We start from the raw sequence: 27267 nt of genomic DNA on the forward strand, positions 1-27267 counted from the left end.
TCACACTGAAGTGTCATCAGGTCCCGCTTCCATTCTCCTCTCCTCTGAACTTTAAGGTAAATGCAAGTAAAATCTTGCTAAAACCTGTATATGTTTTCTGGGTTTCACTGGAATCAGTGTTTCCTAACAGGTAGTTTCTTGCAAAGCTTATTGCCTGATGCATAAGCACATTCCTTTGTTCAGTCACAGTCCTCCTTTGCTAGCAGCCGCATGGAATGTTATTGATGCCTTCCAAGGCTGTTGTTGTTGTTTTGGCTTGTTTTGGCTTTGGGGTTTTTTTCTCCTTTCAGATTTGCCTCTCATCATTGCATCTTCCAGTGCAATTCACATCTTCTCCCTGGCTAGTCACAGCACTGACGGGCACTTGTGTCTCCATCTCTGTGCTCTCTGTAGCTGTGAAACCCAAAGCACATTCTCTGCCTTGCTCTCACAAATGCACATGGATGTGCAATTTGATGGCAAATATAGAACTGATGCCATCTCCAGATGCCCATTTCACTGCCCATAGTTTGGGGAAACCAGGAGTCGTGGAATAACCCTGTAGGATATAAAGCCAACTGTTGGTGATTTACATTTCATTGTGTAAGAGTTTTGCTGTGCCTTAGTTTCTCCATCTCTGTTGGAAATAGGATCCAATTTGCAGATATATTAAAAGGTGTGTGATCTATATCGTCTACTGAAATTGTGTGGGCTCTTTCTTTTGAAACTTATTGCTACTTGAGCTTATCTGGAGCTGAGACAGTGCTTTGAGGGTACAATCATATTTCAATCTCTTAAATGTATGGTTTTGCTTTTTGCTTTATCTTTCCAATGTGCTTCACATAGCTTGCATTTAGATAGGTTGGAAGGGGAGCTCAGCTGAAGCCTTTTAGGGATAGATACCTTCCCAATTTCTCTAGTGTGGTGGGTAGCCTGCTGATCTGTCAGGTATTAGAGTAGTCTGATAAAATCCAGATAGAGAGGATCCATTACATGTGGGAACCATAGCAAAACAGATAATAATGTAATGTTAATTTTCTCTTTTCCTCTTCTAGATACAAACACTGATGTTAGTACACAGCCTGGGGAAAAGGGCTGGGTGGGATTCAGCTAAGCTATCTTTTCCTGTCTTGGTACTGTGACATCCAAGTTAAGATAGTGGTCTGGTCTCTCTCTATATGTAAAAAGGAATGTGAGCTACTTTCAGAGTTTAACTACTCTCACTGTGAGCTAGGGTGTCCATGGGAAGCTCATGGACCACCTCTGAAGTCTGTCATCTGTCCTAGCTTAGACATAGAATAGGCAGCTGAAGGTAGGTCAAAATTATAGGTGGGAAGAGAGATAGGGGGAAACTTAGGTAAGTGAATTACAGATCTTAATTTTTATATATCTATATACATATATATAAATATATGTATTAATTGAAAGTGCATCATTTGAAAGCTGCATAGTCATTCCTCTCATAATATTATGTCTTGTAATTATCATGTGATAGTAAGAGCAGTAGACCAGTGTAAAATGGCCCTGAGATACAGAATGTTATAAATTATATATGCAAGATAATGATTAGTAATCTTATCTTTTGGTGAGCTATCCTAGTCCCTTTGAAAACCTCTGTATTTCTGTATTTCTATTATTTTTATTTATGATAGTTTTCAGGTAGTTTTTAGTCTTGCACAATTTTTTTAATTCCAAAGAGTGCTGAACATTGATATAAAAGATGTTGAGAAATATAAAATAATTATTTAATTCCTCATATTTTGGGGCTGTCAACATGTCCCAAAGCTTTGCAAGGTGATAATTAACAGAATGTAATTTAATTCTGGGTATTTGCTTTGGTGTGTGATCTATCTCACATGTATAGGTATATGTCTTACTGGCCTGGGTAATTACTGGAGGAGTCATCCAATAATGGAAATGTAATAAAGTCATTGATATGGTATAAACTTAGCATAACTTCAGGCTTTGAAAGTGTATTTTTTAATATTATTATGCTTAGAGCATATATCATTTTTTTAATCTGAAAGCTTAATATAGCTTCAGCCAGATTGTTAGCAGTTCTGGAGCTGCATCTTAAAATGCCAGCTGGGGGTTTGGTAATTCTCCTGTGTTCCAAGGTAGGAGATGTGTACAGTTTGCTGGATGGGAAAATGAGGTTTTGAGAGTTTCAGGCTGATAGATGCCTTCTAGTAAGTTTGGTAGTGCAATTTGCATATCCTGAGTAGCCAATTTTCCTGTCTAAAGTTCTCGAACAGCTTTTTTCCATGTGTGCTTAAACACACTGGTTTTCTTTGACTAAAGAAAACACATTTAATATTCATATCAAACCTTCAGTACTGCACTTGGTGTTCCTGCATATTTTTGTTCACACCATGCTTCTGGAATATGAATTTTCATTGTTTATTTTGTAATAAGTTACTGTGTTATTAATGCTTTCCCTTCAGTGCTGTTCATTTAAAAAAAGTTTTTCCCTTTGCCTGAGATTTCCTTATAAATAACACATTGGATGTGGGACTTTCTTCAGGACTTTCCTGCAGAAGGGAGCATGAGTCAAACTCACTCAGTCCTGTGTGAAGCCAGCCATCCTTAGGTGTGTCCATCCCCTGAGGGCACTTCCCAGCAAGAGGGAAATGCCGAGCTCTGCACAGCATCCTTCACCTCTCTGGTCACTCCTGTCCCTCCCTTACTGTGGTCTGGGTCTCCCTGGCTGCTCTCCTGCAGCAGCAGCAGGGCTTGCAGGTGACCCTGCACCAGCACTGGGCTGGGCTCTGTGATTGTCACAGCTGCCTTCCAGCCACAGCAGGGCAGTGACAGGGCAGGATGGCCCCACGTGGCCTTGGCCAGGGGGAGCCTGAGCTTGGATGGTGGGAGATTGTCTAACAACCAGGTGAAATGGGAGCATCTCTCCCAAGCATCCCTTTAGGAGACCCTGTGCTCAAAGGCATTTTAATTCCATTTATGGAAATAATGTATTCTTTACCAGATGAGCAAGTACATATTCTAAAAAGGAACAAATAAGCTGTCTGTCATCCAGGCATGTCACAGCAGAGACTGCATTATTCTGTCAAGAGCAGAGCTGTCACAATCCAGGTTTTGAGAGTACATTTTTCTGGCATTTAACAAGACAATTGTATTTTAGGGGTGAGAATGATGATCATTCCCTGAGTTCATTGCTCTACTAATCCCTCTGTTGTTGAAATAAGAAACCTGCCATTACATATTGCTTTCATTTTTATTTAGAAAAATCTTTTGTTCATTGCTCATTACTCCAAGTCTGTAAGAACAGACCTGTCAGGCCTAAGGTACATGAGCAGAGATTGAAATAGTCATCTCTGATCTGCCTCCAAGAGCTCTGAGCATTTTGTTGAGAATACTTAATTTGGCCTGCTCAGCATTTGTGTATATCTGTTTCCCCAAGGTCAGTCTGTGGCTGGTTGAATATCCTGGCAGAATCCCCAGCTCTTACTGGCTTCTCCAGTCTAACCAGTGCATAAGTTCTCACCTCTGAATGCAATACTAATTACCATTATAGGGGTTATTATTACTCTTCTTGTCTAATGTGCAAAGAATTGCACAATGATTAAATGAGTCTAAAATGATGTTGCTGCAAGTATTCTATCTACATTTTTTCATGACTTTACAATTTTTAGGGATGATAAAAGCAACTCACTGCTGCTAAATTTTAGCTGGGAAGTGGACAGTGTCATCACCTCCCAATGAAATCAAGAATTAAAGTTCTTTAGGTCCCTTTAATGTATTTTATTTTTTATATAATCATAAAATGGTCTCTCCCTCTGAGAAATTGAAAATTATCAGCTACTTTTATTAGATTATGAGAATCTAATCTTGAAGCAGGAATACTACAGGACTCATTTTGGTAATCATAACTAGTACAGCTCAAATTCTGAATCCCTAGCTCACATTTCATGCAATGAAATCAATTTCCAAAGTAATTGGGAATGTAGTCAGAACAAAATATGGGGAATTTTAAGGTTTGCTTCTATTTTTTGAGGAAAGTTATCTTGGTGTCCATTAAATCTGAAAAGGACAGTGTCATCTGAGGAAAAAAACAACCCAAACAAATTGTTTTTGTTTGGAAGTTTACACTCTTGATGGTATCTACGTTAGTAATGTGCTGCTGGGTGCAGCAGAGAGAGGTTTGCCTTGCCTGCTTTTCCCAGCAGCAGAACTGATCAGTGTCATTGTAACCTTTACATTGAGTCCAACAGCAAGCAGGATTTTTAAATGTGGGGTAAGAGGTGCATCCAACTGGGTGAATAGCAGGTTCATTCACCCATTGCAGAGGGGGGGCTTTATATATGTTGCTCCTTGAGAACAGAAGTTCTTGAGCAGTTACTGGCAGAAGTTCAAGGCTTTGTGCAAAGAATGGCCTTTTTTTTTAAAGGCCAAAGTAGGACTGGAGGTGAAATAACAAAAAAAAAAAGTGGCCTGAAAGGGAGCAGAGGTTTCATAAGATAGGAACATCAGGGCAAAGGAAACAGAGCTGAGCTCTTAGGAACTGAGAGCATCTAAAGGCTCATCTGCTGAGCAGCTCCACAGTGGAACAGGAAGCCTGTGCTTAGCAAGGCTGCCATGGAGACTGCAGGTGAACTGCTTGGGGCAAAAGTAAGATTGGAAGCCAGATGTCAATATAGTAAGGGGCAGTCTGTGTAATAGTGGACAAAAAAGATTTTATATCGGAAAAAAATGGAAGTTTGACCTTGGAAATGTTTGTGCTTAGCCATATACTGTAATAGATTTCAGCTGTGGCAGGGATAAAATCACCTCTGGTTTAAGGACTGTAATTAGAATTAGTTGGATTATCATGTTCAAGACACATTTGCTCATATTTAAAACCTTTCAGGCTTGTGAAGCATATTGAATAAAGGCTGAATTTTCAACTGCAGACCCAAACCGAGAGTGACCCCAGTCCTTTCAGACCTGACTGTGGAGTAAAAGAGAGCTCCTGCTGTGCTGTGGCTGACCAGTCATAAAGGTCTTGATGCAGAAATTAGGAAATGAAATTCTGAATGGTTTTTATACATAAAAGGTCAAAAAAAGGTTTTATTATAATGATATAACAATCTGATAATGCTTTTCTGACACTGAAGTCTGAATCCTGGATCTGTAGCTTGAACCATGACCAACCAAAGTGAATATATATAGTTTTGCTAGGTTTTTTCTGTGGGGGCTTGAAAAAACATGGGATATATACATTTCAGAGCCAGAGTTTTGATTTTTGTTGTTATGAATGTTTATATCACAGAAAATATGAGAAAATACATAGAATTAGGTGATGTTGCTCTGACTGGGAGTAAAGTGTTTATTTTTTGAATTCTGTTCAAAATTTGACAAATTATTTCCTAAGCACCTGGGAAGATGAAAAGTGAGAACTAAAGGAAAGATAGGCATTATGATCAGTGAGCAAAGCAGTGCTATAAACAAATGCTCTGATGAGATGAGCTGTTGATCTGAAAAGCTAGTTCAGCTTGAGATACGTGAGACTGAAAGAGATACCTGAGGGAGAAACTTGGTATATTTTTTTACAGAGGATTATAAGAGGCTTGGAGCTAGACATCTTGAACTCTGTCAGTGCAGGGCATGCCTGCACACCACCAGCACAGCCCATCCTAGCAGGCAGGCAAGAGCACAGATAGCACTTCCTTAGAGAAGCAGCTCTTGCTCTAAAGAATGGGGCTCTCAGGCTCCAGCACTTTCAGCAGCCAGCTCTGGGAGGAGTTTAAATTTCTTTCTGAAACACAGCAGCAGCCTTTAAAAAAAAAATCCTTATAGAGCAAAAATGCCAGCCTAGGTTCTATCCAATGTTATAACTTACAAGTGATTCTGGGGGGAAAAAACAAAAAAAGGCAGTAAAAGACATCCTTTGTGACCAAGTAAAACAGATACTTCTGATGTTGTGTCCCTTGCTAAATCTGGGACCTTGGAGTCAGGTTATTTCTTGTTTGGTCTTTGTGCTGTAGCCAGGTACAGCCCTGTGACACCTTTTACACTGTTTTCTTGCCTTGTGCTGTGCTTCACCCTAATGCTTGTACCAGCCATACCTGCCTGGGAGGGGCAGGCCGAGCTTGCAGGGGCTGCTGTGGGCTCCTGGCGCTGCTCCATCACTCTCTGTGGAGCACTGAGGATGCAGCTCTGTGAACCTGCTCCAGCCTGCTGCCTGTGGGAGCTCAGTGCCACTGCTGAGGGGCAGGGCAGCTCACCCACAAGGGCCTGAGGAAACACAGCAGGGGCTCAAAGTCCTAAAGTGTGATTTTCAGTGTTTCTGGCTCTCTGAAACAAATGGTGCTGGAAAGCGCAATTTTATCTTCAGTGGCTGGTGTTAATCAAACTTAGCCAGAGAAAGAATCAAACAAAAAAATAAACAATTGGGATGGTTGGAAAAGGAAAGCTGATCTTGCTTCTATTAGACAAGAGGCAAGCTAAAGGTTTCATTTTTAAAATTATGCTTTTTTTAAAGTATTTTAATGAGAAAACAAGCTTTGCATGAACAGCCTATCAAGAATGCTATTTTTCTTGTTTTGGTCCCATTTGGGTGAATATTTTACAACAGGAAAACAAATTTGGAGGAAGAAAAATATAGACTATTGAAATACTTCATGGAAAGGAATAAAATCACTAATTTTTATTTTGATTTTTATTTACTTAAAAAATTTTAAATATTTGTAAAAATAATGTTTGAAAATTCATGCTGGGTTCTACTCTGAATGAACTGATGAATACCTCTCCTTTATTAAAAAGGTGCAATTTCTACCAGTTCTCTTTGCCATTAAAATGTGTGTACCCATCAACAGTTCTATCATTACCTTTGGTGCTTGCTTTTTGAAAGTGGGGCCTTAAATGCTTAAATTGTTGGGGACTCTTTAATGACAATTACAATAATGGTTTCCCTAGCATTCCCAAAATGAACACAACTCCATCTACACCAGAGAAGCCTAACATGTAACAGACCATAAATGTGAAGGCAGTTTTCAGAGTTGAGGTTCTGGGGTCTTAACAGTCACAGCTGACTGTTTGTCTGCTTTTTACTTTCATATGATATTTTTGATTGCAAAAAGAGAATAATGACTGCAAACAGATCTTGTCTTTCATGGACCCATAAAGATGGCTTCAAGTTGTTGTTACTGGCATAATAGAGCCTTTTTCAGCAAATGGAATTGCATAACTTTATTCTGAAGCAAGCAATCATCTCAGGCCACAAAGGAGTTGAGCAGAGCTTGGAATGGTTGGTGCACTTAAAATGTCTGTAGGGGCATCTGCCAGTGACTGAAAAACAAACATAATTTTCTTCTTGATGCATTTTATATTAAAAAAACAGCAAAAAAGAGAATTAAAATCAATGGTCCATCTGCTTTCAGTCTAGAAGTGTGCAGTACCAAGTGCTACAGATACAGGCATGTGAAACTTTGTGTGCGGGTATGAAATAAACTGCCCACCAAAACTGCTTTTCACTGATCATGATGGAATATGTTTTATGTGCTAGAGCTCGAGGTTTATGGCCTTTTCCCCTTTCTTCTGCTACTTCCCAGTATGTAGTGCTGGATTTCTCATATAACTGAAAGGCAAACATACCAGGATGGATTTCCTTCTGGCAGACATAACTGTAGTTTTATGGAAGCTTGTGTATCCTTTCAGATTTATACCAGTGGAGCACCCTTAGCCTGATTTCTAGCTCTGTATAGCCTTTATTTTCCCTGAAGTTATAGTGATAAAGGGGCCATCTAAAGGTGAGTAGATCATCTCTGTTTGAATCTGCCCACATTATTAATGGCAGAATCTTCACTTCTTTCCTTACTAATTTGAAAAAAGTAGATCTGGGCTCCAGCCAAAATGACAGTCAAGAAGATCACTTAGAAAGAACAAGTTGTGATGAAGACTGAGATTTGCTGTGCCAGTTCACTGACAACATATTTGTTTTATGTCTCTTACCCCTCACACCATCCTTTGTCTTCAAAAACACTCAGCAAACAATTCAGAGGAAGCAATTGGCATATTCCCTAATGAGACAAGATGAAGTGTCCTGTAACGATGATGACAGCAAATTCACTGAGTGAACTGCAGTTTGAGAACTTTGCAAATTGATCAAACCATGATTCCTTGGTTGCTTACTTAATTGCCTGTTACCATCTCTCTCCTGACCTCCATATGCCCACTGCTTCTGTCAGCACTTCTGCAACTCAGGGACTCTGCCAGCCCCTCAGGTTCTGAACACTGGAAGAATAGGTTCTGGTTTGGGGATTTTATTTAACTTGAATTTAATAAGTGTTCTTGGCCGGCTATCACAGTGGGAATTTAGAGATATTCAGGCCTCCTACCATGCTTGAATACATCAGGCTGTGAGGAAAAACCTTTCCTAATTCTATTTATTATAGGATGGATGCTAATTAAGGCACTGTCTCATCAGGTGCTGAGTACCTTAAGCAGCTTCTTAACCCTGGGAAGTATAGTGCTGTGCTTGTTTAGCACTCAGTGATGTTCTGTCTATTAAAGATTCTGGTCAGGCAAGAAGTGTGCAAGGGAAAAGCATATTTTGGTGAGTGTACAAATGATTGAACTATGAGACTTAATCCATAGCCAGTTTGGACCAGAGCCCCTAGAACTGTGGTTCTGTTTTGGTGGCAGAAGTGAAGAAATGTCCAATATCTAAGTGGTGAACTATCTTACAGCATTCTTCAGACAAGGCTACTTCAGGGTGGAGAAGTATATGGTGAAACTTCATATATGGTGAAAACTTTTTGAAAGTTTCGTTTGAGAAGTTTCTTTAAGGGAATGAGGGAAAAGGAAGGATGTGAATCCATGTGTGCACAGGAGTGAGAGTAAGGAGCTATTCCTGCTGCTGTGAAGCAACTGCTGTCTTCTGCAGGGATTGTGTTGAGGAGTGATGAGGAAGTTCTGGGCCTGCCATCAACCTGCAAAGCTCTCTGAGTTCCTTTCAGATGAAAAGCACTGGGAACTTTGCACTTGTGTTTACAGCCTCAACACAGCAGTCATAAACTGTTACTGAGAATAATTTTGTCAGTATAATCAGGTAAGTGTTAAAGCAGGTGGGGAGGAAAAAAATCAACTCTCCTGAAATGAGATTTCAGGTTGTTGTTCAAGGTCCAGGATCATACATGTGACTTTCTGCTATTCTGGACTGCCTCTCTGCGTGAGTTTTCTCTTTTCCTCATACGAAGTGACAGTTGTAGCTTTCCTGAAAATACACCTCAAATACAAGTGGGTTTTTCTTTCTTTTCCTTCTCTTGGTGACCTGCTGTACTTGTTTTATTTACCACTTGGATTTTCATGGGCACAGTTTCTGTAAGAGAAGAATATTGATAAGCAGAGAGAAAGAGTTGGTTGTATAAAATTAGGTCTAAAGCATAAATCGTAACCTTGGATGGAGACCATGTCTGAGCTTGAGCTTTCTGCTGTGGGACAATAGATTTCATTTGGATAGTAGACTATGATGGGGCTTTAATGCTTCCTGTTAACCTTATCCTGCAGGGAAGGTAAGGACTGTCAAAAATATCTATCATCTGTGCATGCCTAGGTAGTAAGTCAGGTGTACCTGTGTGTATGTAGGTATATCTTTGAAATACCATACATGGTGAATATATGTACCTCTCCATGACTAGATATGTCACATTTGAAAGTTTATATCCCTTTATTTAAGTATTTCCATCCTTTAATCCAAAATAAAGCAAGAACCCGTATCTTTAAAGCCGGCATGCATTAATTTAAAGGAATTAGTTAAATAAATGTGTGATTTAGAGCATGGGTTCAGGCCCAGATGCAGTAAAATGTCACATGCTAATCAGCTGTGTGCTAGCAGGGTATGTTATGGCAATAATTAATGCAGTACTCTTGTATAAAACATGTCTGTCTGTGTTCTGTGTGTGATGCAGTCCCTCTCTCTCTCTTTCCAAGCTGTCTATGAGCAATCCTGCGAGGCTTACCGACACCAAGGGAGGACGTCGGGTTTCTTCTACATCGATTCTGATGGAAGTGGACCACTGGGACCACTCCGTGTTTTCTGCAATATAACAGGTAATGACCTAGCCTTGACTTGGCTGCTTCATCTCAGGTCTAATGTCATTTGAGATGGTCTTAATAAAATGATAGAGATGTCAATAGCACAGCTCAGTATTATTTAGTCAGTGTTATTAGATGTCAATAATGTTGCAGCTCAGTGTGGGAGAAGCAGAGAATTTCTAACTGAGGTTTCACTTTGAGATGTTTCCTTAAATTGGATCCATGTAAAAGTGATTTTTAAAATAAGTTTGAAGGACTTGCCTTGCTAAGTGATATATGCAACAGTGTCTGCACCTTAAAAAGGGCACTTCGTAATATCCTAACTTTTGATGAGATGTTTGTTTTTTACTAAAGAGGTATAAACTTAGAATCCAAACCATTCTTTTGTAATTGAATGGTTTTTCTGGTTTATTAGAATACTAGATCTGGGAATTATTATTAAATTCCTCTCACTGAGCTATCTATAAACCCTTCCAGGCTGATGTAGGCAGCAATTCATCCCCTCATACAAGTGTGCTGCCTTTGGCATTCCAGGGAGTGGAAACCTTGATTGTCCCTGGTATTGGTATGGAGGAGAATGCATGATGATCTTAGGAGAGGGGGCACCAAAGAGATGGGTAGCAGAGCAAGAGCCAACAGGCAAGGTGACCTGTTGGTTGAGGCTTTTTAACCTTACAGTTCTGTAGGTTTAAAATAAGAATTGTTTCAAATGAACAGATCTGTCTGGCAAATTCTCCCCTTAAGTGGGTCCTATTTTGTGTATAGGATTGTCAAGCCAAGAGTGTGAGAAAAGATTGAGAAAATGAGAAAAGATGACACAGCCCTTATTGTGGATGGGGATGGATGGTAGGGCTCCCTTTTTGCTTTTTATATTTTACATGGAGGTGAAATTTCCCACACCGTCTCCTGTTTGGCATTTTTGTCTTCCTGTGGCCAGGTGCAGATGAAGAAATGTTTTATTACCCTTTCTAAATTGCTAATTCTGGCTGAGCTACTTTGCCACATATTACTTCCACACTCAGTGCTGAAAACTGAGGACTCAGGATATTCATATTTGATCCTTAATCTCCTCATACTTAAAGTGCCTCAAATTAAATTTTCATTTTTATTTAATTGGGCAGAGATTATGTTAATTAAATGCACAACAGTTAATAATTAAGTATGTTTTTTATTCAAGTGTAACAAATATTTAATAAGATGTGTCTCCTTTGCTGTTGAATCTCCTAAGAACTGAAACAGACTTTCACCTTTCTGTCTGAATATCCTTCCTTGATCTTCAGTATGGGAAATGTGCTCATTTTTATTATTTATCATATAAATATGTGTGATCAAAACATTGCCAGTGCTTTTTATCTCTGCTGAAGAAGTTGGATTTTTGACAAACACCTTGCATTTGCTTTCCTTAAAAAATCTTATCTGGCAGAAATCCAGAAGGCATACACCTGATTTTCTCTCTATCTGTAATGAACTTGCTGACATTCTCATAACATTGGTTATGAGCAAGGTGGAGGTGGGGAAAACTGGCAGAACCTCCTAGCCTGGGAAACTTATGCTTCTGGGTCAACTAAATATGGGTTTGGGTGCCTTAATCACAGGAGCTTCTTTTGTCTCTGGGAATTTTTATTGTTATTCTCATAAAAATTTTTACAGTAATTAAGTACAAAGAAGGAAAAAAATCAGTTTGTGTACATAAAGATGGAGTCTCAATTTGCTTCTTTTTTCAGATGATGCTTTTGCTTGGTTTTCTGAAAGTGCTCCATATTCAGGGAAAGGTGATAGACAAAATGCTGTGTTGTTACACTAGGTACATACAAGGAACAGAAAAAACATTATTGTTCTGTGGCATAAATCTGTAACACACCTCCTGTGAATAGAGAAACGTGGATGGCTTCCATGTGTGGGGAGATGAAGCAAATTAAAAAGATGGTTGGGGGGAACTGTCACAGGAGAGCAGGGAGATCATGTGTGACATAGAGAAAACACAGAGGAATTTATTTGTTTTCATCACATATGAGCTAAGGGACACCTAATTGATTACACAGCGGGATTTGGGATGTTTTTGTTTGCTTACTTTTTCCTGATGCAATGTATTCAACTTGAAACCACCACAGGACAGCAAGGAGGCTGATAGATCAAGAGAGGGAATGCAACCCATCTGGAACAAGCCTCAGTTTTGTCTGATAGATTCAGAAGGTGCAAGTAAACATGGAAGTTTAGTTGCAGCTTCCCACTCAGGTGGCTGTGAGGTAAAGACCATTGGGAAATGGGAATGAGCTTCAGGAAAACCTTTTAGCTTCCCTGGGTTTCTCTTCACCCTCAGAGGCAGAGGTGGGCTCCTGGGCTAAATAAAGCTTTTGTTTTACTCAGGTTGGCAGTTCTTTCTGTAAACAGTTCAAGAAGCAGTAACCTCTTTATGCCCAAAATGTGTTCAAGCTGAAGAATTTGGAGGTGGAATGGAAAATTCAGGGCAATGACTCACTTAGTGTTTTTAAAAGTGGAGGTGCAGAGAGCTCATGCCTTCTGGGAATTCCAGTGCCTTTAATCTGTGAAGGATGAATTCAAGGAAGAAATCAGACCATCAGGAATGAGCAGTATCATTGCATTTAAAGAAAAGTGTTTTTTAATGTTCACTTACCTTTTTTAAAAGTTCTTTCTAATTCTAATTTAAGTTCCTTTCTATAAGTTCTTTCTAACAGCATTTTTATATGTTTAATTGAAGGGATTCACATAGGGATCTGAATTATTATAGCAGTTATTAACTGGGGCAGATAAACAACAGATTTCTTTCAGATTGGTGTCTGGTCATAGGTATCCAGTGTCCTGTATGAATATGGAAATATCAACATTACAAGTTAGTTTACTGTGTTTATTTTTGCAGTGGTTTCTCTAAAGCCTGTCATCTTTGGAGCCCACTGCTGAATAGAAATTCTGAATAAGGCAGAAAATCGTGATTGTATGTGTTGAGAGGGAATTGGACAGTATACAAAGAGGGAGAGAGAGATAAGGGAAAGGAAATGTTGCAGGGAGAAAAAAAAAGTAAAAAAAGTCTTAAAAAATATAAAGTCAATTTTCAGCGCGGCAAGAAATTTAACAGTATTGTCACAGAATATCTGATGAATAGCTGATACTAGAGTGGGTAAATGTACTTATCCACTGTCTGAAGAAGTGGCTGAAAAAGCAAGGTGGCAAAAAACTGTTGATGACATGCTACTATTTAATAGTAAAGTATACTATAAGTATAGCATACTTATTGGTCTAGGAGTGAGAAGAGCCTATCAAGCACTTCAAAAGGATCTTACCTTGGGGGCTGTTTATTTCTACTCGAGGTAAAATATGTTGTTGAAATAGGAGGTTGTCAGGAACACTGATGTGCCTAATCAAAGGCAGAGAAAGATATCTATACAAAGGGAGGTTAACAGAAAATAATCCAGGATTGTTCAGAATGGGAAGACTCAAAGTGAGTGGGGATCACTGACAGAAGCAATGCTCATTTTCATTTTCTTACAATAGGAGAAGAGAGACAGTTCAATGACAGTGAAAGACAAAACCCTCAAAACTAGATCTAAAAGACAGCACCTTATTAACATAATGTTGTTTTCACCTTATATACCCGTTGTACACAGAGCAAAGTCACTGTCACAGGGAAATTCATCAGTTGTAAGAAAGACTGAGGAATCCACACCAAATATGCATCTGTGTGTGGGGAAGTGAACCAAAGGTATGTGCCCAAGGCATGATTGGATGCAGCTGGATGCCATGAAGGACACCATGAGGATGTGAATGAGTCCACGCAGGGATCATTAAATTGGGGTGGTTGCATTGGCTGCTTTGGGAACACATCTGGCATGTTTCCAGGGCCATCCACATGGGAATGTAAGCTAGCTATGCTCCCTTTTCCTGGGTCTCCAGTCATCTATGGGGGTTTATGGCCATACCTTTTTGACTTAAAGTGCAGAAAGAATGTGTTGTGTCATCCTTTGGGGTAATGAACAGCCACCAGGGCTGGGAAAGATTTTCCTTGCAGGCTGGTTGTTTGATAATCAGCCCACTTGAATTAATCTTTATTAAAGATTCATAACAGTCAACAGAAAAGATGACTGATAGACCCTCTGAACCTCAGGTCTGTCAGTCTTTCTGTCATTGTGAGGCTTATATTTTTCATGCTGCTTAGAAATCTCTTGGGTCTCTCTGGAGTACTACTTAAATGCTAATAACCATGTTCTCCAGGACAAAGCCTATAGACATGCAATCTACTTGCATGTGCTTGTTTTACTGTCCTGTTTGAAAAGTAGAATGAACTTTTCTCATCTCCTTTTGAATAAATTTTACCCTTGAAATCTGAAAGATTCGCTTGCAGTACACTTGAGTCATCCTGTCACTGTACTTCTCTACTGATGCTGTTCTACAGTGTTCAGACCCTGGGCTATCAAGTCAATAATGCTTAGAACTTGCCATGACTAGATCAATGGTTCAGTTTATCTTTGCCAGATATTTTTGCTGTTCCCAAATAGTTTTCCTTTCTTTTCTTCCCTTTTTTTTTCTTCCAGGATTGCAGTTTGGGGAAAGATGCAGCCTTTTCTCAGGTCTTGCTGATGGTCCAAGATATGTTTTTTAAACTGCCCCAGTGAAAAAATCAATAATTAACAAAAATACATCTCTACTTGTTGCAGATAATTTCTGTTTTGGAGTCTCACCTCAAAGTGCAAATACTGCTAATTTCTCTGCTGCAGGAAAAAGAAAGTTTTATTTTCTCTGTCTCAAAAAACTGTATAGAAACTGTCTAAATCTCAGAAAAAATAAGGAATTCCAATAGGATTTGAAGTAGATAATTAAAATTATACTTGCAATTTTTTGCACATTGTGTCTTTTTTTTCATTCAGCTAACAATGATTAAGATTTTTATTCTTCCATATAGTATGTATCCCCACTGCTGTTCCTAAAACAATCAGTTGAATTATTGTCCATGGAATCCATCTTTCCTTTTGTTTCCACATGTGAATCTCAGCTCATCTGCTTATAGAATTCCTAAATCTATTTTCCATAAGAAACCATTTCCTTTTTGCTTCCTATAGCAATTACACAGATGCAGGAGTCCCCATGTACTCAGCCCTTTTTGCATTTCTTGTGGACTTGGGAAATTCTCATGTGAAGAGGAGGGCTGCCCCTGGACAGGCTGAAGCAAGAACAGATAGGAGGAGGGCATGCCCTTAATTCTGCCTTTAATACCTGCAGCTACAGGATTTTGGAACAACAATTTAAATGGCCAAACTCCCTCTACCCTGTAGCTTACTGTCTGTAGTTATGATTGACTTTTTCACAAGAGAAAACAAAAAATAGAAATTCCATACAAATTATTTACTACTGTTTAGATTAAAGGCATCCCTTGAAGATTTACAGTTTATCCCTCAAACACTACAGGTCTTTTGGCACACTGTAATTCTGACAATTGATATGTTTCTCTTTTGAATTTTCATTAAATATTCTTCCAGAACCTTGGGGAAGGAGGGTGCAAGATGTCACAAAAAAGGTGTCTTGTTGTCATCCATCAGAGACATCTGGCATGGTCATTCTGCTGAGAATTGCTTTGAATGCATTGCAGTGCCCTGGATGGATGTGGCTGAATCAGAACTCAGGAGGAAGCTGATGAGCAGAAAACAAGCTGCAGAAGCATATATTGCTGGGTCAGCCAGCAGAAAAAAAAAAAAAATAGATACAAAAATAGTAATGGGATGCTTTCAGAGAAGACTCAGGAAACACTTCTTTGGAGTCAGTGAATTAAAGTGCCTGTGATAAGAAATTGCTCTTTTAATATCCTTTGAGGGGAATTTATATTAGAGTAGCTGGGTTGACCTGCCACTGCAGCTTCGAACAGTACAGTGTTTAAGAAGAAAAGTCTTTTCTTTTTTGTGTACTTTTAGTAATAGGTACAGCATTCAGGATAAAATTTGGCATTCAGTGTGGAGCACCATGAAACAAATGCATCGTATGAGCTCTGAGAGTTATTTTTTTCTCTCATGTAGCATTTACCATATGTTTGGCTTGTTGGCAATTTAATCAGTCTGAATAATCTTGTTTTGTGACAAACCTCCTAAATCACAAAGGAATGATGCAGTTTGTATGGGTGGAATATGCTCTACAGGGATATTTCAAGTTGAAGAATAAAAATGAGAATTAGACAATACAGAATTCATTGAAAGCCAGTTTTCCAGCTGCTCTAATTTCCCACAATTTAATTTGTGTGCCGTCAAAAGCAACTTGGAGGTTTCCAGCAAGATGATAGAACTATGGGCTAGGCTAAACAGAGAGTCTAAAATGTGCTTAATGCATTGCAGTCCCATGCTGTAAAAACATCTCCTAGGGCCAAATGCAGACAGCATAATATCCTAGTGAATTGGACCATTAAATAAAACTGTGAAGTCATAAAGCTGTAGCATTACCCTGAAATTAAAGCATTGTCACCTTTGAATTATGGAAATAATTTAACATGCATTTAGGAAATCTGCTTTTCAGGGCTGAATTAAACTATTCCACATTATACAATAGAAGATGTGGCTGCAGTCTCCTACTTGGTTTTGAATGACTTCCAGCTTGTGTTTAGTTTGAAATTTTACCAAGCTGAGAAAGTAATAAAAGAGTAGAACGGAGTAATAGAAGATAAAAATTAACAGTAACCTATGCCTGGGCAACAGCTTTATAATTCTCATTGCAGATTCGTAAGTGCAAGGAGAACTCGTTAAATGGAATAAACAGGAAAAAAATGTGCAGTATGGACAGATGTAAAAACATAATGGCAACTTCTTAGTTGAAATCCATGAGAAGAGAGCTTTATCTGTGTAGTTTAACAGTTTCCAGGTATGGAAGTGTCTAGAAGGAGGTAGTGGCACTCAGCTTGGTTTGCACCTGCAGTTAGAGGGTCATTGTGTAAACAAAACAGAGCAAAGATTAAATAAAAATCCTTGCATTATGAAACAGGAACAAATATTTGAAGCCCCAATTTCAAAAGCTGTGGGCATTGCTGGTGTAGAGTGTGTCTCTAAAGGCAAATGCCAAAGCCAGAGCTCAGGTGCAGACAGCTGTTCACTGTTTGCTGGAGTGATCTGTGGGCACATTCAGATGGCAGCTACGTGTCTCACACAGGTCCTGAACCTGCCTGAAGTGCCAGATCACAGATCATTGTCAGGAGTCTTCAGAGGACCTGCCAGTCAAGTAGGGAGGGTAGGATGCCTTGACCTCCTACTGAGGCAGGCAGTGATATTTTGGGAGCAGCCCTAGCTAAACTTGTGCAAGTGAATTTGAGAAAATAGAATGATCTTTTTCTAGTTTTTGCCAAGTTTGAGTTGGAGAAACTGGGATTTGAATAAACCCCAAGGGCTGATCTGAAAGGTTATGGTCTTCAGAAGAAATGTTGAGATTATTTCTGAGTGGTCTTCTGATCTATGGAAGCAGGTGCAACAGTCTTGATATTATCTTTGAATGGCTCAAGGATTTACTGCCCTCTATATCTCTCAACCAGTGGAGATGCAGGAGGGAGCACTGTTGCCTCTTCTACTCTGTCCAAAGCAATCTAAAGTTTAAATAATTTTCAGTCTCACTCGCTGCATTTAAACAAAAGGGTGTCCTTTTGAAAGAAGGAAGGTTGTTTTTTTGAGTTTTTTTTTACTGTGATGTGAATGTAATCCTTTTATTCTTTTAGCAGGTTGTGTTTGACTTTGTATGCATTTCCTCGCCCCTCTACACCTCACGTGCTGCTTTCTAAAATGGAAGTACTTTTTCCCTGGGAAGTGGGAAGAAGTGTGACTGAGATGGTGGAAGAGATTTCTCTTTCTTTTCTTCCTCTGACCTTGTTGCCACCAGCTCTATCTGTGTTGTGTTGAGCTGCCCTTCTGATCCGAGGTTTGCTTGTGGGTGGCTGTGACTCTCCTGTCACTAGATCCACGAGAAAAACATAGATCTTTTTTGAGAAGCTGAACTGATGAGCATCTTTACTTCAAAGGTGAAGCACAGAGGGAAACTTTGAAGTGACCACTAAAGCACAGATCTGATCTGTTGAAGTATTAAGCCTAAAGGACTAGGCATGTGTAGGTTAGGAGATCTCTGAAATGTAACTTCAAAATTCTTCTCTTCTGTGTAACTTTTTTAACTCCATTCTGAAGTACTTGCTAAATGACATTTACTTTGAATACAGAAAGAAACTTGGTTTGTTTTTCCTTTTCCTGTGTAAACTAGAGGATGGAAAATAGGTCAACTTATTTCTAAATGATCCTGTGGAGAAAAGCAGGTCTAGAATGTCAAAGTTCAGATCTCAGGACAGCTGTGTGCAGCTCTAATGATAACAAGACTGCTGAAAATTAATGAACAATCATAGAGGAAGATAAGAGGAAGACCTGTCACATTTCCTGTCCAGCACACCTGTTAATGAGTGCTGGCTGCTAACAGTATATTTGCTGATACCTTGTCCAACCTCATTTCAAACATGTCAATTAATTATATTTCCAACACCTTTTTTGGGAGGACAGTTTTGTGCTATGCTTTTTTTAATCAGCTTTTCCTAGTATTCCTTCTTTGCTTCTAAATTGGTAGCTCTTGATGCTTTTGACTTTTCAGGTACCCACATGGCACCTTTCTTGATGCACAGCCTGGAAAGTACAGCAGTGTTAACCACTCTACAACTAGAGCATTAGGCTGCTCTACTTCCTGAGCAGCACTGTAGCCACTGTTATGAACATTGATTTTATTGCATTTTCTTAAAATTATGTTCAGAACTCTCAGTGTGGAGGTGCTTTTCACAGCCCACCTGGAATTTCAGCAACCAGTATATTCCATCATCTCCTGGTTTTATGTCTCACATTATCAGCAACTCGGTGTTTGTCTTTTTAGTAGCTATTTCAGTTAAGGCAGAAGTTAAACTTCTGTCAGCTTTTGTGAGATGAGAGTTAACTCACCCTTGACTGCCTCTGAAAAATCCACTCTGTTCTTGTCAATATTGTCTTGAGAGAGCAAAAGAAAACAGAGACTAGCTGATAAGGATAGCTACTTTAACATGTACAAGATGTCTGTTACAAAGTCATTGAAGTATATTGTGTTCCAAACAATATATGTGCAGGACTGTGCAGGGTATTGTGCTGCAGTGTTCACTGTGATTACGACCACTGGGACAAGTATTACAAGCAATAAATTTGTAGTATTTCTTACCATTTTAATCTGACTTTCGTGTATTGCACATTGCAGCAATGTTTCTTTGAGCTCCAGCTCCAAGGGTCCACAAGCAGCTCCCTGAAGTCAGTAAGAACCACAGAATTGCAGACCTATGAGCAAACTTTCTGTCTACATCACAGAAAAGATGAGAGGGTTGTGAGTGAATGTGTAGCTTCTTCTGTGTAAGCTGTCCTTACAGTTAATGCAAGTTAATTTCTCTGTCACTTGCAGCCAGGTCTTGGAACAGACCTCTTTAGATAGTCTCCAGATGGTTGTTGTTACTTGCCTGTCATTTGAATGCCTCCATAATGACAATCCATCAAATCATCTGTGTCTTTGCACAGATAGTCCATTTAGGATTTTTATACACCTCTCAGCATTCTGTTGAAGTAATCTGGGGCATATATGTAGCTCAGTGAAAAACACTTTGACTGCAATGCATTGTAGTGTCCACAGAGCTGTCGGGCTCATCATGCCAGTGCATTGGGGAGTTACTGGAAAGCTCAGGCCTGGAAGAACTTAGGCCAGGTAATGTGGTAAAACCATCTGAATCCTTAACTGCACAGTTTTTAAGATCAGCTTAGAAAATATATGATTCATTGTTATCTAGGGTTTTCCTGATGAAGCATAAATAACAAAATAGAAATCTATTGCCTCGATCTTACTTCTTCCTCTGTAACTGTCTGTGTGTTTCTGCAAGTGAGATTGAAATCTGCTTCTCATCAAATCATTGAAAATTGCTGCCTTAAATTTTTGCCCTGTCAGTATCTTGTTTCTTCCCTAGGCAAGCAGGGTCTTTGAAAAAGAAGAAATTTCCTGGTTGTGACTTTTACTAATAGTGTTGGGCATATGCAGGGCTCAGTCCTGTGAATCCTCGTTGAAGAGTTCGTCTTTAACTCTGTGTCAGCTCAGCAAATTGGCCTTTCTGTGTTGCCCATTGCTATACCAGAACCAACTGGGAAAAAGCCTTCCTGGAAACTAATTGCTTCTAAGTGTGGTGTTCTCATTATGCCAACCCCAGTGATGATCGTGAGCTGGGTTGGAGGGTGCAGGTTGTACTTAAGCCTAGATTCTGCTTTCTGTCACCTACACAATCCCTTGATCTGCCAGTAAATGCAATGAAGGAAAGGAGAATGGGCTCCCCAGCATGCAAAAGCATCAATATTTAGAGTTAACTACAGATGCCAAGTCATATGGCATTCTGTGCCATCATCCAAGTAGGGCATCACTCAACTTATATGCAGAAAAATCTGAGAACTGAGTGAAATGAATGATTTGACTTCCAGCTGGGTGGTAAGAACATACTCTCAGTTTAACTTTCTGGCAAGAGATTGTGCTTTCTGCTCATGGTGAGTTTATGCAAGCTCATCAGCTGCAGTTCTCTGCTTCCATTTGTTATTCCAACAGCATGGGCTGTGCTCTCAGGCAAAAGGTGAATGTTACCCCCATAAACCATATTACTATTTGTTTTCTCTCAGTGACAAAGCCAGTTGAAAGGTATCTAACTTTATATAGATACCTGGTAGTAGAAGAAGCTGAAGGTCTGCTGTGCTTCCCAGGAAGCTTGTAGTTTCTGTCTTGCTCAGCAGGCAGTGCAGTGTTTGCTTGAGCTGGTTCAGGGAGAAACATCTTTGTGGGCCACACTGACCTTTCGTGGAAACAGACCTGGTTGGTGTTAATCACAAAGTGCCCATTTAGGAGCCCAGGGTCCTGCTGATGATCTGTCCACTACAGTACAATGTTACATTTCAGTTGGTTAATTTTGTTCCTTGCTTGTTGGAAGTGCTTTGCTGTTAACCTCCTGTTCAATCGTTTTTCATTTAACAGAAGATAAGATCTGGACTGAAGTGCAGCACAACAGCACAGGGCTGACCAGAGTGCAAGCAGCTGGTCCAGAGAAGCCCTACACCATGTCCTTCAACTACAGCAGCAGTGCAGAGCAGCTGGAGGCTGTGATCAACAGCGCTGAGTACTGCGAGCAGGAGGCAGCCTACTACTGCAGGAAGTCACGGCTCCTCAACACCCCGAGTAAGTGCCACCAGCCCAAATCTTTCCTTCTTAACTCCTATTGGCTGTACAGCAGGTAGAGGCCATGCTGCAGCTAAGGAGAAAAAAAAAAACCAACCAATAATAACACCCAAATTAATAGTAGCAATATGGAATAGAGTGAAAAACCTTTTACCGTTTTGGATGCTGCTGTGCAGTGTTTGTGCTCTGGTGCAGGAGGGTCTGAACCCCTCAGGGAAGTTTTCACTCTACACGTTCATGCATCCCCAGACTAGGAAAGCTTCTATGATGGAAAGTGCTACCTAGAAACTTCAAAAAATGTATTTAGCTGATGGCAAATGGATGAGTTTATTCATTTACAGTTTTTACCTGTATATTAAAAAGCATCCAGATTGCTCCGGACTCATAATGTTATGTAGGGGAGGGGTGTAACCTCTTCTGAGTCCCACAGCCCTGAATATGACCTTCAAAGTGCTTGGTAGTACAGTTCCTGGGGCAAAACTAACTTTCCCCTTGCAATAGAAGGTAGACATTTTTTCCCCTTGTCTTAATGTAACAGAAAAAGGGAAGCAGAGGGTCTCATCAGTTTGTGTTTCTCTGCAGCACCAAATTTCCAGTGGCTACTCAGGATGTCTGGCTTCCAGTCAACTCTGTCTTGATGTCAGGATTTTGTTTGTTTATCTAGAGAGATGAATGACACAAAAGGTAGACTTCTGAATGACTTCCAAGTCTCCTCTGTTACTTATGATGTCTGTATTGTCCTGGTGATGATTTGATTATTAGCAACTCTTAAATTTGTTTGCAGTTTAGAAGAAAGACTATGGAAAGCCTGAAGGGAAGTTGGCAGTAGGAGTTCCTATTCTTAAAACAATATTGCCTAATGAGATGTGTCAAAACCCTTCTGGTTCCAGCAAAGTTACTATAATACTGATTCTTTATGGATCCAGTAATCAGATGCCTTACAGTCAGTTTATTTTTAAAAGCTGTGAATTATGTCCTTCGTTATCATCAAATTTACCAGCCAAGAATTGATTGTATTGCTAATCTTTTTTTTAAAGAATGAAATGTTAATATCAGCATCCAGGGTAGAGCACAAAGGGAAAACAAATTGTGGGCATAACAGCTCATAAAGTGGAATTAATGTCATACAAGTACTTTCAGTGTTGCTGGCTTCTGTATCCCACAACACACTTGATATGGCTAAAAGATAAAACCCCACAGAGGCTATTTCCAAAATGTTGTTTCAAGGATGAATACCACAATATTAGAGCAAATCTGCATGTGTTTATTTTTGCACATTTCTGTGAGGCACTTGGTCATGTGTATACAGGAATGTACACTGTGAATGGGTTTTGAGATGACTCTTATATGTGGGACCTCTCTAAAGCTAGGGACACTTCCTGAGAACCAAAACTTTTTGGGGAAAAAAAAGAAGTAAAAATAATCTTGTGTAAATTGACAGTGTGTAAACTGTGCATCTTCCAGACTAAAGCTATCAAACAACAGGCAGACTGGCTAAGAGGGCTCCTGACAGGCAGCTCATCCTCTGTTTGTCCAGAACCAAAGCTGTGGCTGATTCCTCAAGGGAAAGGATGTGGGGATGGTGTCCAGCAGTCTGGCTTGTGCTCTTGCAGCTGGTGCAGTGCCACTGTGGTCCTGAGAGGTGACCACACAAGAATTGCACAACTCATTTAGTCTTTTCTGCAGCACCAGTTGATAAAAAAAAATTGCAATCCTCGTGCTCTGCATGTAATAGATACCATCATTTTTTCTCTCTTTTTTTCTTCTTTTAGTATGCTTTAATTACACTTCCAAATTTGCCTTTTTTCATCCTCAGCTTTCTCAGTAGTCTAAGGATATGGCAAGTTATGAAACATGCTCAAAAACAACATTTCAGTTCTTGAAATGACAAGAAAAGGGTAATTTGTTCTTAACTGAGTATTAAGTATCTTTGTAGAAAAGCATTATTTTCCCCAAGCTCTATTAATTGACATTAATTTTGTAGTGAAATGCTGTTGTGTTAGAGAGGAACTTAGAGACCAAGCAGTGCTGAACACTATAGATGTCTTGAAGAGTTCTAGGACTTAAGGAATTTCCACTCCTAAACTTGAAGATGAGCTACAAGTGTGAGTGACCTCAGGGTATTTTGCTGGACCTGCTGCAGAAGGTTCTCATCTGTGTTGTTTTTGCCATATTTGGGGCCAGAGAAACAGAACAAAGATCAAAACTCTTGGGTTTTGTTTCTTTGTTTGACCTAGCCTGAAGCACTGTGTTCCTCTGTGTTGCCAGGCTATCTTACTGTGTAATTGCTGTTAGTGTGCAACACTTCAGATCTGACTGTACAATTCAATATGCACTGCCCATGGATTAATGAAAATACTGCATCTGTAGGCCAGCAGGATTACCTGACCTAATCCAGCGTGCTGAATGTTTCCACTCAATATTACCTCTGGACTGAGCTCAGTGGTGAATGCCTAATGGAAGTACATCTCCCAGAGGTATATCTAATCTTGACAAAGTTATAAAAGTTCCTCTTCCAAAGGGGTAATCCAATCCCAAGGATTTCCAAAGAAATCCAGTCCATTGCTGAGCTACCTCTCATTCTGGGCTTTGCTTTTTTTTGCCTTTTTTTTTTTTTTTTTCTTCCCACAAGGGCATGGAACACATGATTAGGATATGACAGCTGGTAACACCAACACACCAAATCCTTGTCTTCAGGATCTAAATACTATCATGTTTCACAGAGAAGCAATAAAAACATTGCCCTTTCCTTTTGCATCACAGTGCAAAGATGTATGTTCTTTGATAGCAATTTTGGCTTTCACAGCTTTGACATGGGGCAAATGGGAAAAGCAAGGCATTCTGAGCTGCCTCAGAGAGAAGCCCAGGGAGGCTCCTGGCTTGCTTAAAATTGTTCCAGTTTATATCAAGGAATTTCTCTTTCTTCTTTTGCTGATCCCTCCTACCCTAAAGACACAGGCACATCCTCAGCGGGTGTGACTGAGCATGGTATCCCTTTGAGTTTCTTGGATTTACATCTGCAATGTGTCAGACATGCAGTCTGGCAGTTGGCAGAGGAGTTTACTCATCTCCACCTCCTGCTGTCTGGAACAGCCTTATTGGTTCTCCCTGTCATACTACAGCTTAGCTGCAAGCGTGTCTTTGAAAGCAAAAATTAAATTGCCCTAAACTGTAGTTTTGTAGATCTCTGCCATCAGACAGCTTTTCAGGAGGTTTGTGAATGCTGCAATAGATGTCTGTTCATCAAGGCATAGCTGGCTTTCTTGAGAAGGTGGCAAAGAAACCTGTATGACTAGAAATCACAAGCCTCCTGTGACTTTCCCAGGCTTGTTGGAGAAATAGTAACATAACCAGAGCAAATCTGATAGTGGGCATTAATTAGGAAAGTAATCCACACTCTTAGAAAAAGATTGCAGACTTACCCTTGCAAGTAAGGCCAAGTCAGGCAAGCAGGAGAGGAGGGGTGGGCAGGAAGCTTGAGCTGCCTCTAAATGTCCTCTCTGTATTCTGAGAGTATGAAACGAAATGTAGCCCCCCCCCCCCCCCCCCCCAGGGCTTTGATTTCCTTTTTTCACAGAGCATCTCAGGCAATACCTAAGGATAGAGCACGTGTACCAGGATAGCCACATGGGAGCAGATGAATGTTTAACTGAGCTGCTAACATACAAGATGTTTGAAGGTGTGAAAACCTTAACTGCACAGCCCTCCATTTCTTGACTGAATTTGCTCAGTTTTCTAGAAGCAGTGGGTGGACTCAAATGCTTGTCACTTGGGAAGCTTCTTCACATCCACCTTATCAAGGACTTAGCACAGTGATGGCTCTATCAGTGGCAGCATAGCTTGCTTTACAATACTTGGCTGACAGTCTGTCAAGTTCATAGCACATTTGTGTAGGCAGGGACTGAGAAAAGATCAGTCCAACAGAAAAATCAAAGAAATAGGAATGTATGTAGCTGATGGGGTTTTCCTGACTTCTTCCTTATTTTTCTCTTTCCAGTAGAATTCCTACACCATGTCACCTTAAGCTTTGATGTCAAACATTGATCCTAAGCTACATCCATCCTAAACTACACACCTCTTCCCTGAATTTATGGTCTGTCAAGTCTCACTATTATATGACTTGCACCCAGGTTTACACCTCCTCTCCTCCTCTTTGGTCCCCAGCTAGTCCCATATTTTGGTGCCAGGCTGCACCAGGTGTGTCCCACAGTCTGACCCCTTATGCCAGGCAGCTGGTTGCCCTCACTGGTGCATTTGCATTTTGTAACTCTCTGTTGGAGGGAAAGATGTAGTTCTGCCTCACAGCAGGGAACACATCAGAATTTCTTAGTTTAGACTTAAGACAGGTCAACTTTTCTTTTTCTTTATCTATGCCCTGTATGTTGCTAGGGCTTTGTCTGTGCAGGCTCCCTCCTTAGCTCCAGGTGAGGCCAGTGATGTGAGAGCAAAAGGTGCTAAGAAATGTCCTGCAGGCCCTGCCTTCAGCAGTGGCTGCTGGAAAGATGCAGCTTAGGGTGAGCACACCAGTTGATGTCTTTAGCAGTCCCTCAGTCTGTCCCCATCACCCACAGCTGCTCAGACAAGGGCATTAGCATTTATGCTATTGCCAATCCCTTTTAGTATCCACTATGGATCTGTTATCATAAACTTGTCTAATCACTTTTTGAACTTTGTTAGGCTGCCTGCCCTGTGGCCTTCTAGGAAAGCAAGTTCCAGGATTTCCCCACTAGCTGTTTTTCAGAACTACATTTTTTAATGTGTTTTAACTGCTGTTTCTCTCAGTGCACTGAGTTCTTGTATTACAGGATGCCTTGGAACACAGTTTTGTGCCCAGGCAGAGCTTTTATAGTGCTTTTGGTTACTCATCTAGGACTTTCACTAACTCCAGTATTTTTCACCTGAAATGCCCAAAGTTTTTTGAGATATGGTTTGCACCAAGATTTCACCACTTTAAAGTAAATCTTTTTGAAGAAAGGAGTCTGAAGCCTGGGTTCTGTCGGAGTATTTTACATAGATGTATCAGGAGGTGACATAAAATGACCTATAACAAGCAGTCATTTACCAATGGGGGTTTGCTCACTGGTATTTCATGCCTTTTAAATATAATTTCCAGTTTATCATTCCAGTACTTTCAATTGTTAATGCACTGCCAGGGGACTATTTGTTCTTGTACAAAATAACTTTAAATTGTTATTGCATTACCAGGAGACTATTTTTCATTGCACAAAATAACATAGAACAGGGCAGTCTGCCCTCAAAAAGTGGCTTGTGTTGAAGGAGTGGTGGATAGGTGGCAGGTGTGGATTGTGTGCTGCAATTATTCTTGGGTAAATAGAATCCCATTTTTGAGAATGATTGACTTTCCATCTGTGTTTCCATCACCATACCTTGTCTCTCCCCCCAAAGTGGCAGTGACAGTTTCTCACAAGCAATTTTAGACAACTTGTGCTATATTTGGAGACTTTGGAACAGAGTTCACCATAGTAATGCAATGCAACCCCCTTATTTGTAGGGAGAGATTTAGAGGACATTTTTAAAGATGCTATGTTGGTTTTTGTGTGCAGCTGATTAAAATGCAGGGGGTCTGAGCAGAATACAAAACCTGTGGCATTGCAGCGGTAACTTGGCACAGAGCCTGCACACACCTGTGAAGAGTGGAAATATCATTATCCCAGTTTCTGACCCTTTACTCACCTTTCCCTCTACTATCCTCCCTGGCTGGCAGGGAGATACAGTGTGCTACAGCTGCCAAGCAAGGAATGGCAGCTACTTGCTGCTATTACTTCTCATCCAGTCTTGTTGTCTTTCTCTGAGATTGAAATGCAGCCAAGAAGCTAAATGATGGGAAAAACATGGGGATAAATCCTTGCTCAACCACACACTGGATGGTTTCTAACACAGTGGAAGGAAAGCATGTTCCCTCCTTGACACCCACTGCAGGACAGGGCAGGCTTCTAATGCTACCTGACATAATTCTGCAGGGACAGCAGCAGGGCAGGAGTCTCCTGGGATGGCTCCAGTGAACACTGGAGC

At 40.2% G+C, this 27267-nt stretch overlaps 1 protein-coding gene across 1 annotated transcript in view; it reads left to right on the forward strand.

Annotated features, from left to right (window-relative positions):
* CNTNAP5 (contactin associated protein family member 5) overlaps window positions 1-27267 on the forward strand; it is a 264255-nt gene that overhangs the window by 164901 nt on the left and 72087 nt on the right. The window contains exons 12-13 of the mRNA XM_059852775.1: window positions 9907-10026; window positions 21034-21234. Coding sequence (XP_059708758.1) covers window positions 9907-10026; window positions 21034-21234 — 321 coding nt within the window. The remainder of the gene's footprint in view (window positions 1-9906; window positions 10027-21033; window positions 21235-27267) is intronic.

The sequence above is a fragment of the Haemorhous mexicanus genome, chromosome 8 (assembly GCF_027477595.1).
Source record: "Haemorhous mexicanus isolate bHaeMex1 chromosome 8, bHaeMex1.pri, whole genome shotgun sequence".
Classification (NCBI taxonomy): Eukaryota; Metazoa; Chordata; class Aves; order Passeriformes; family Fringillidae; genus Haemorhous; species Haemorhous mexicanus.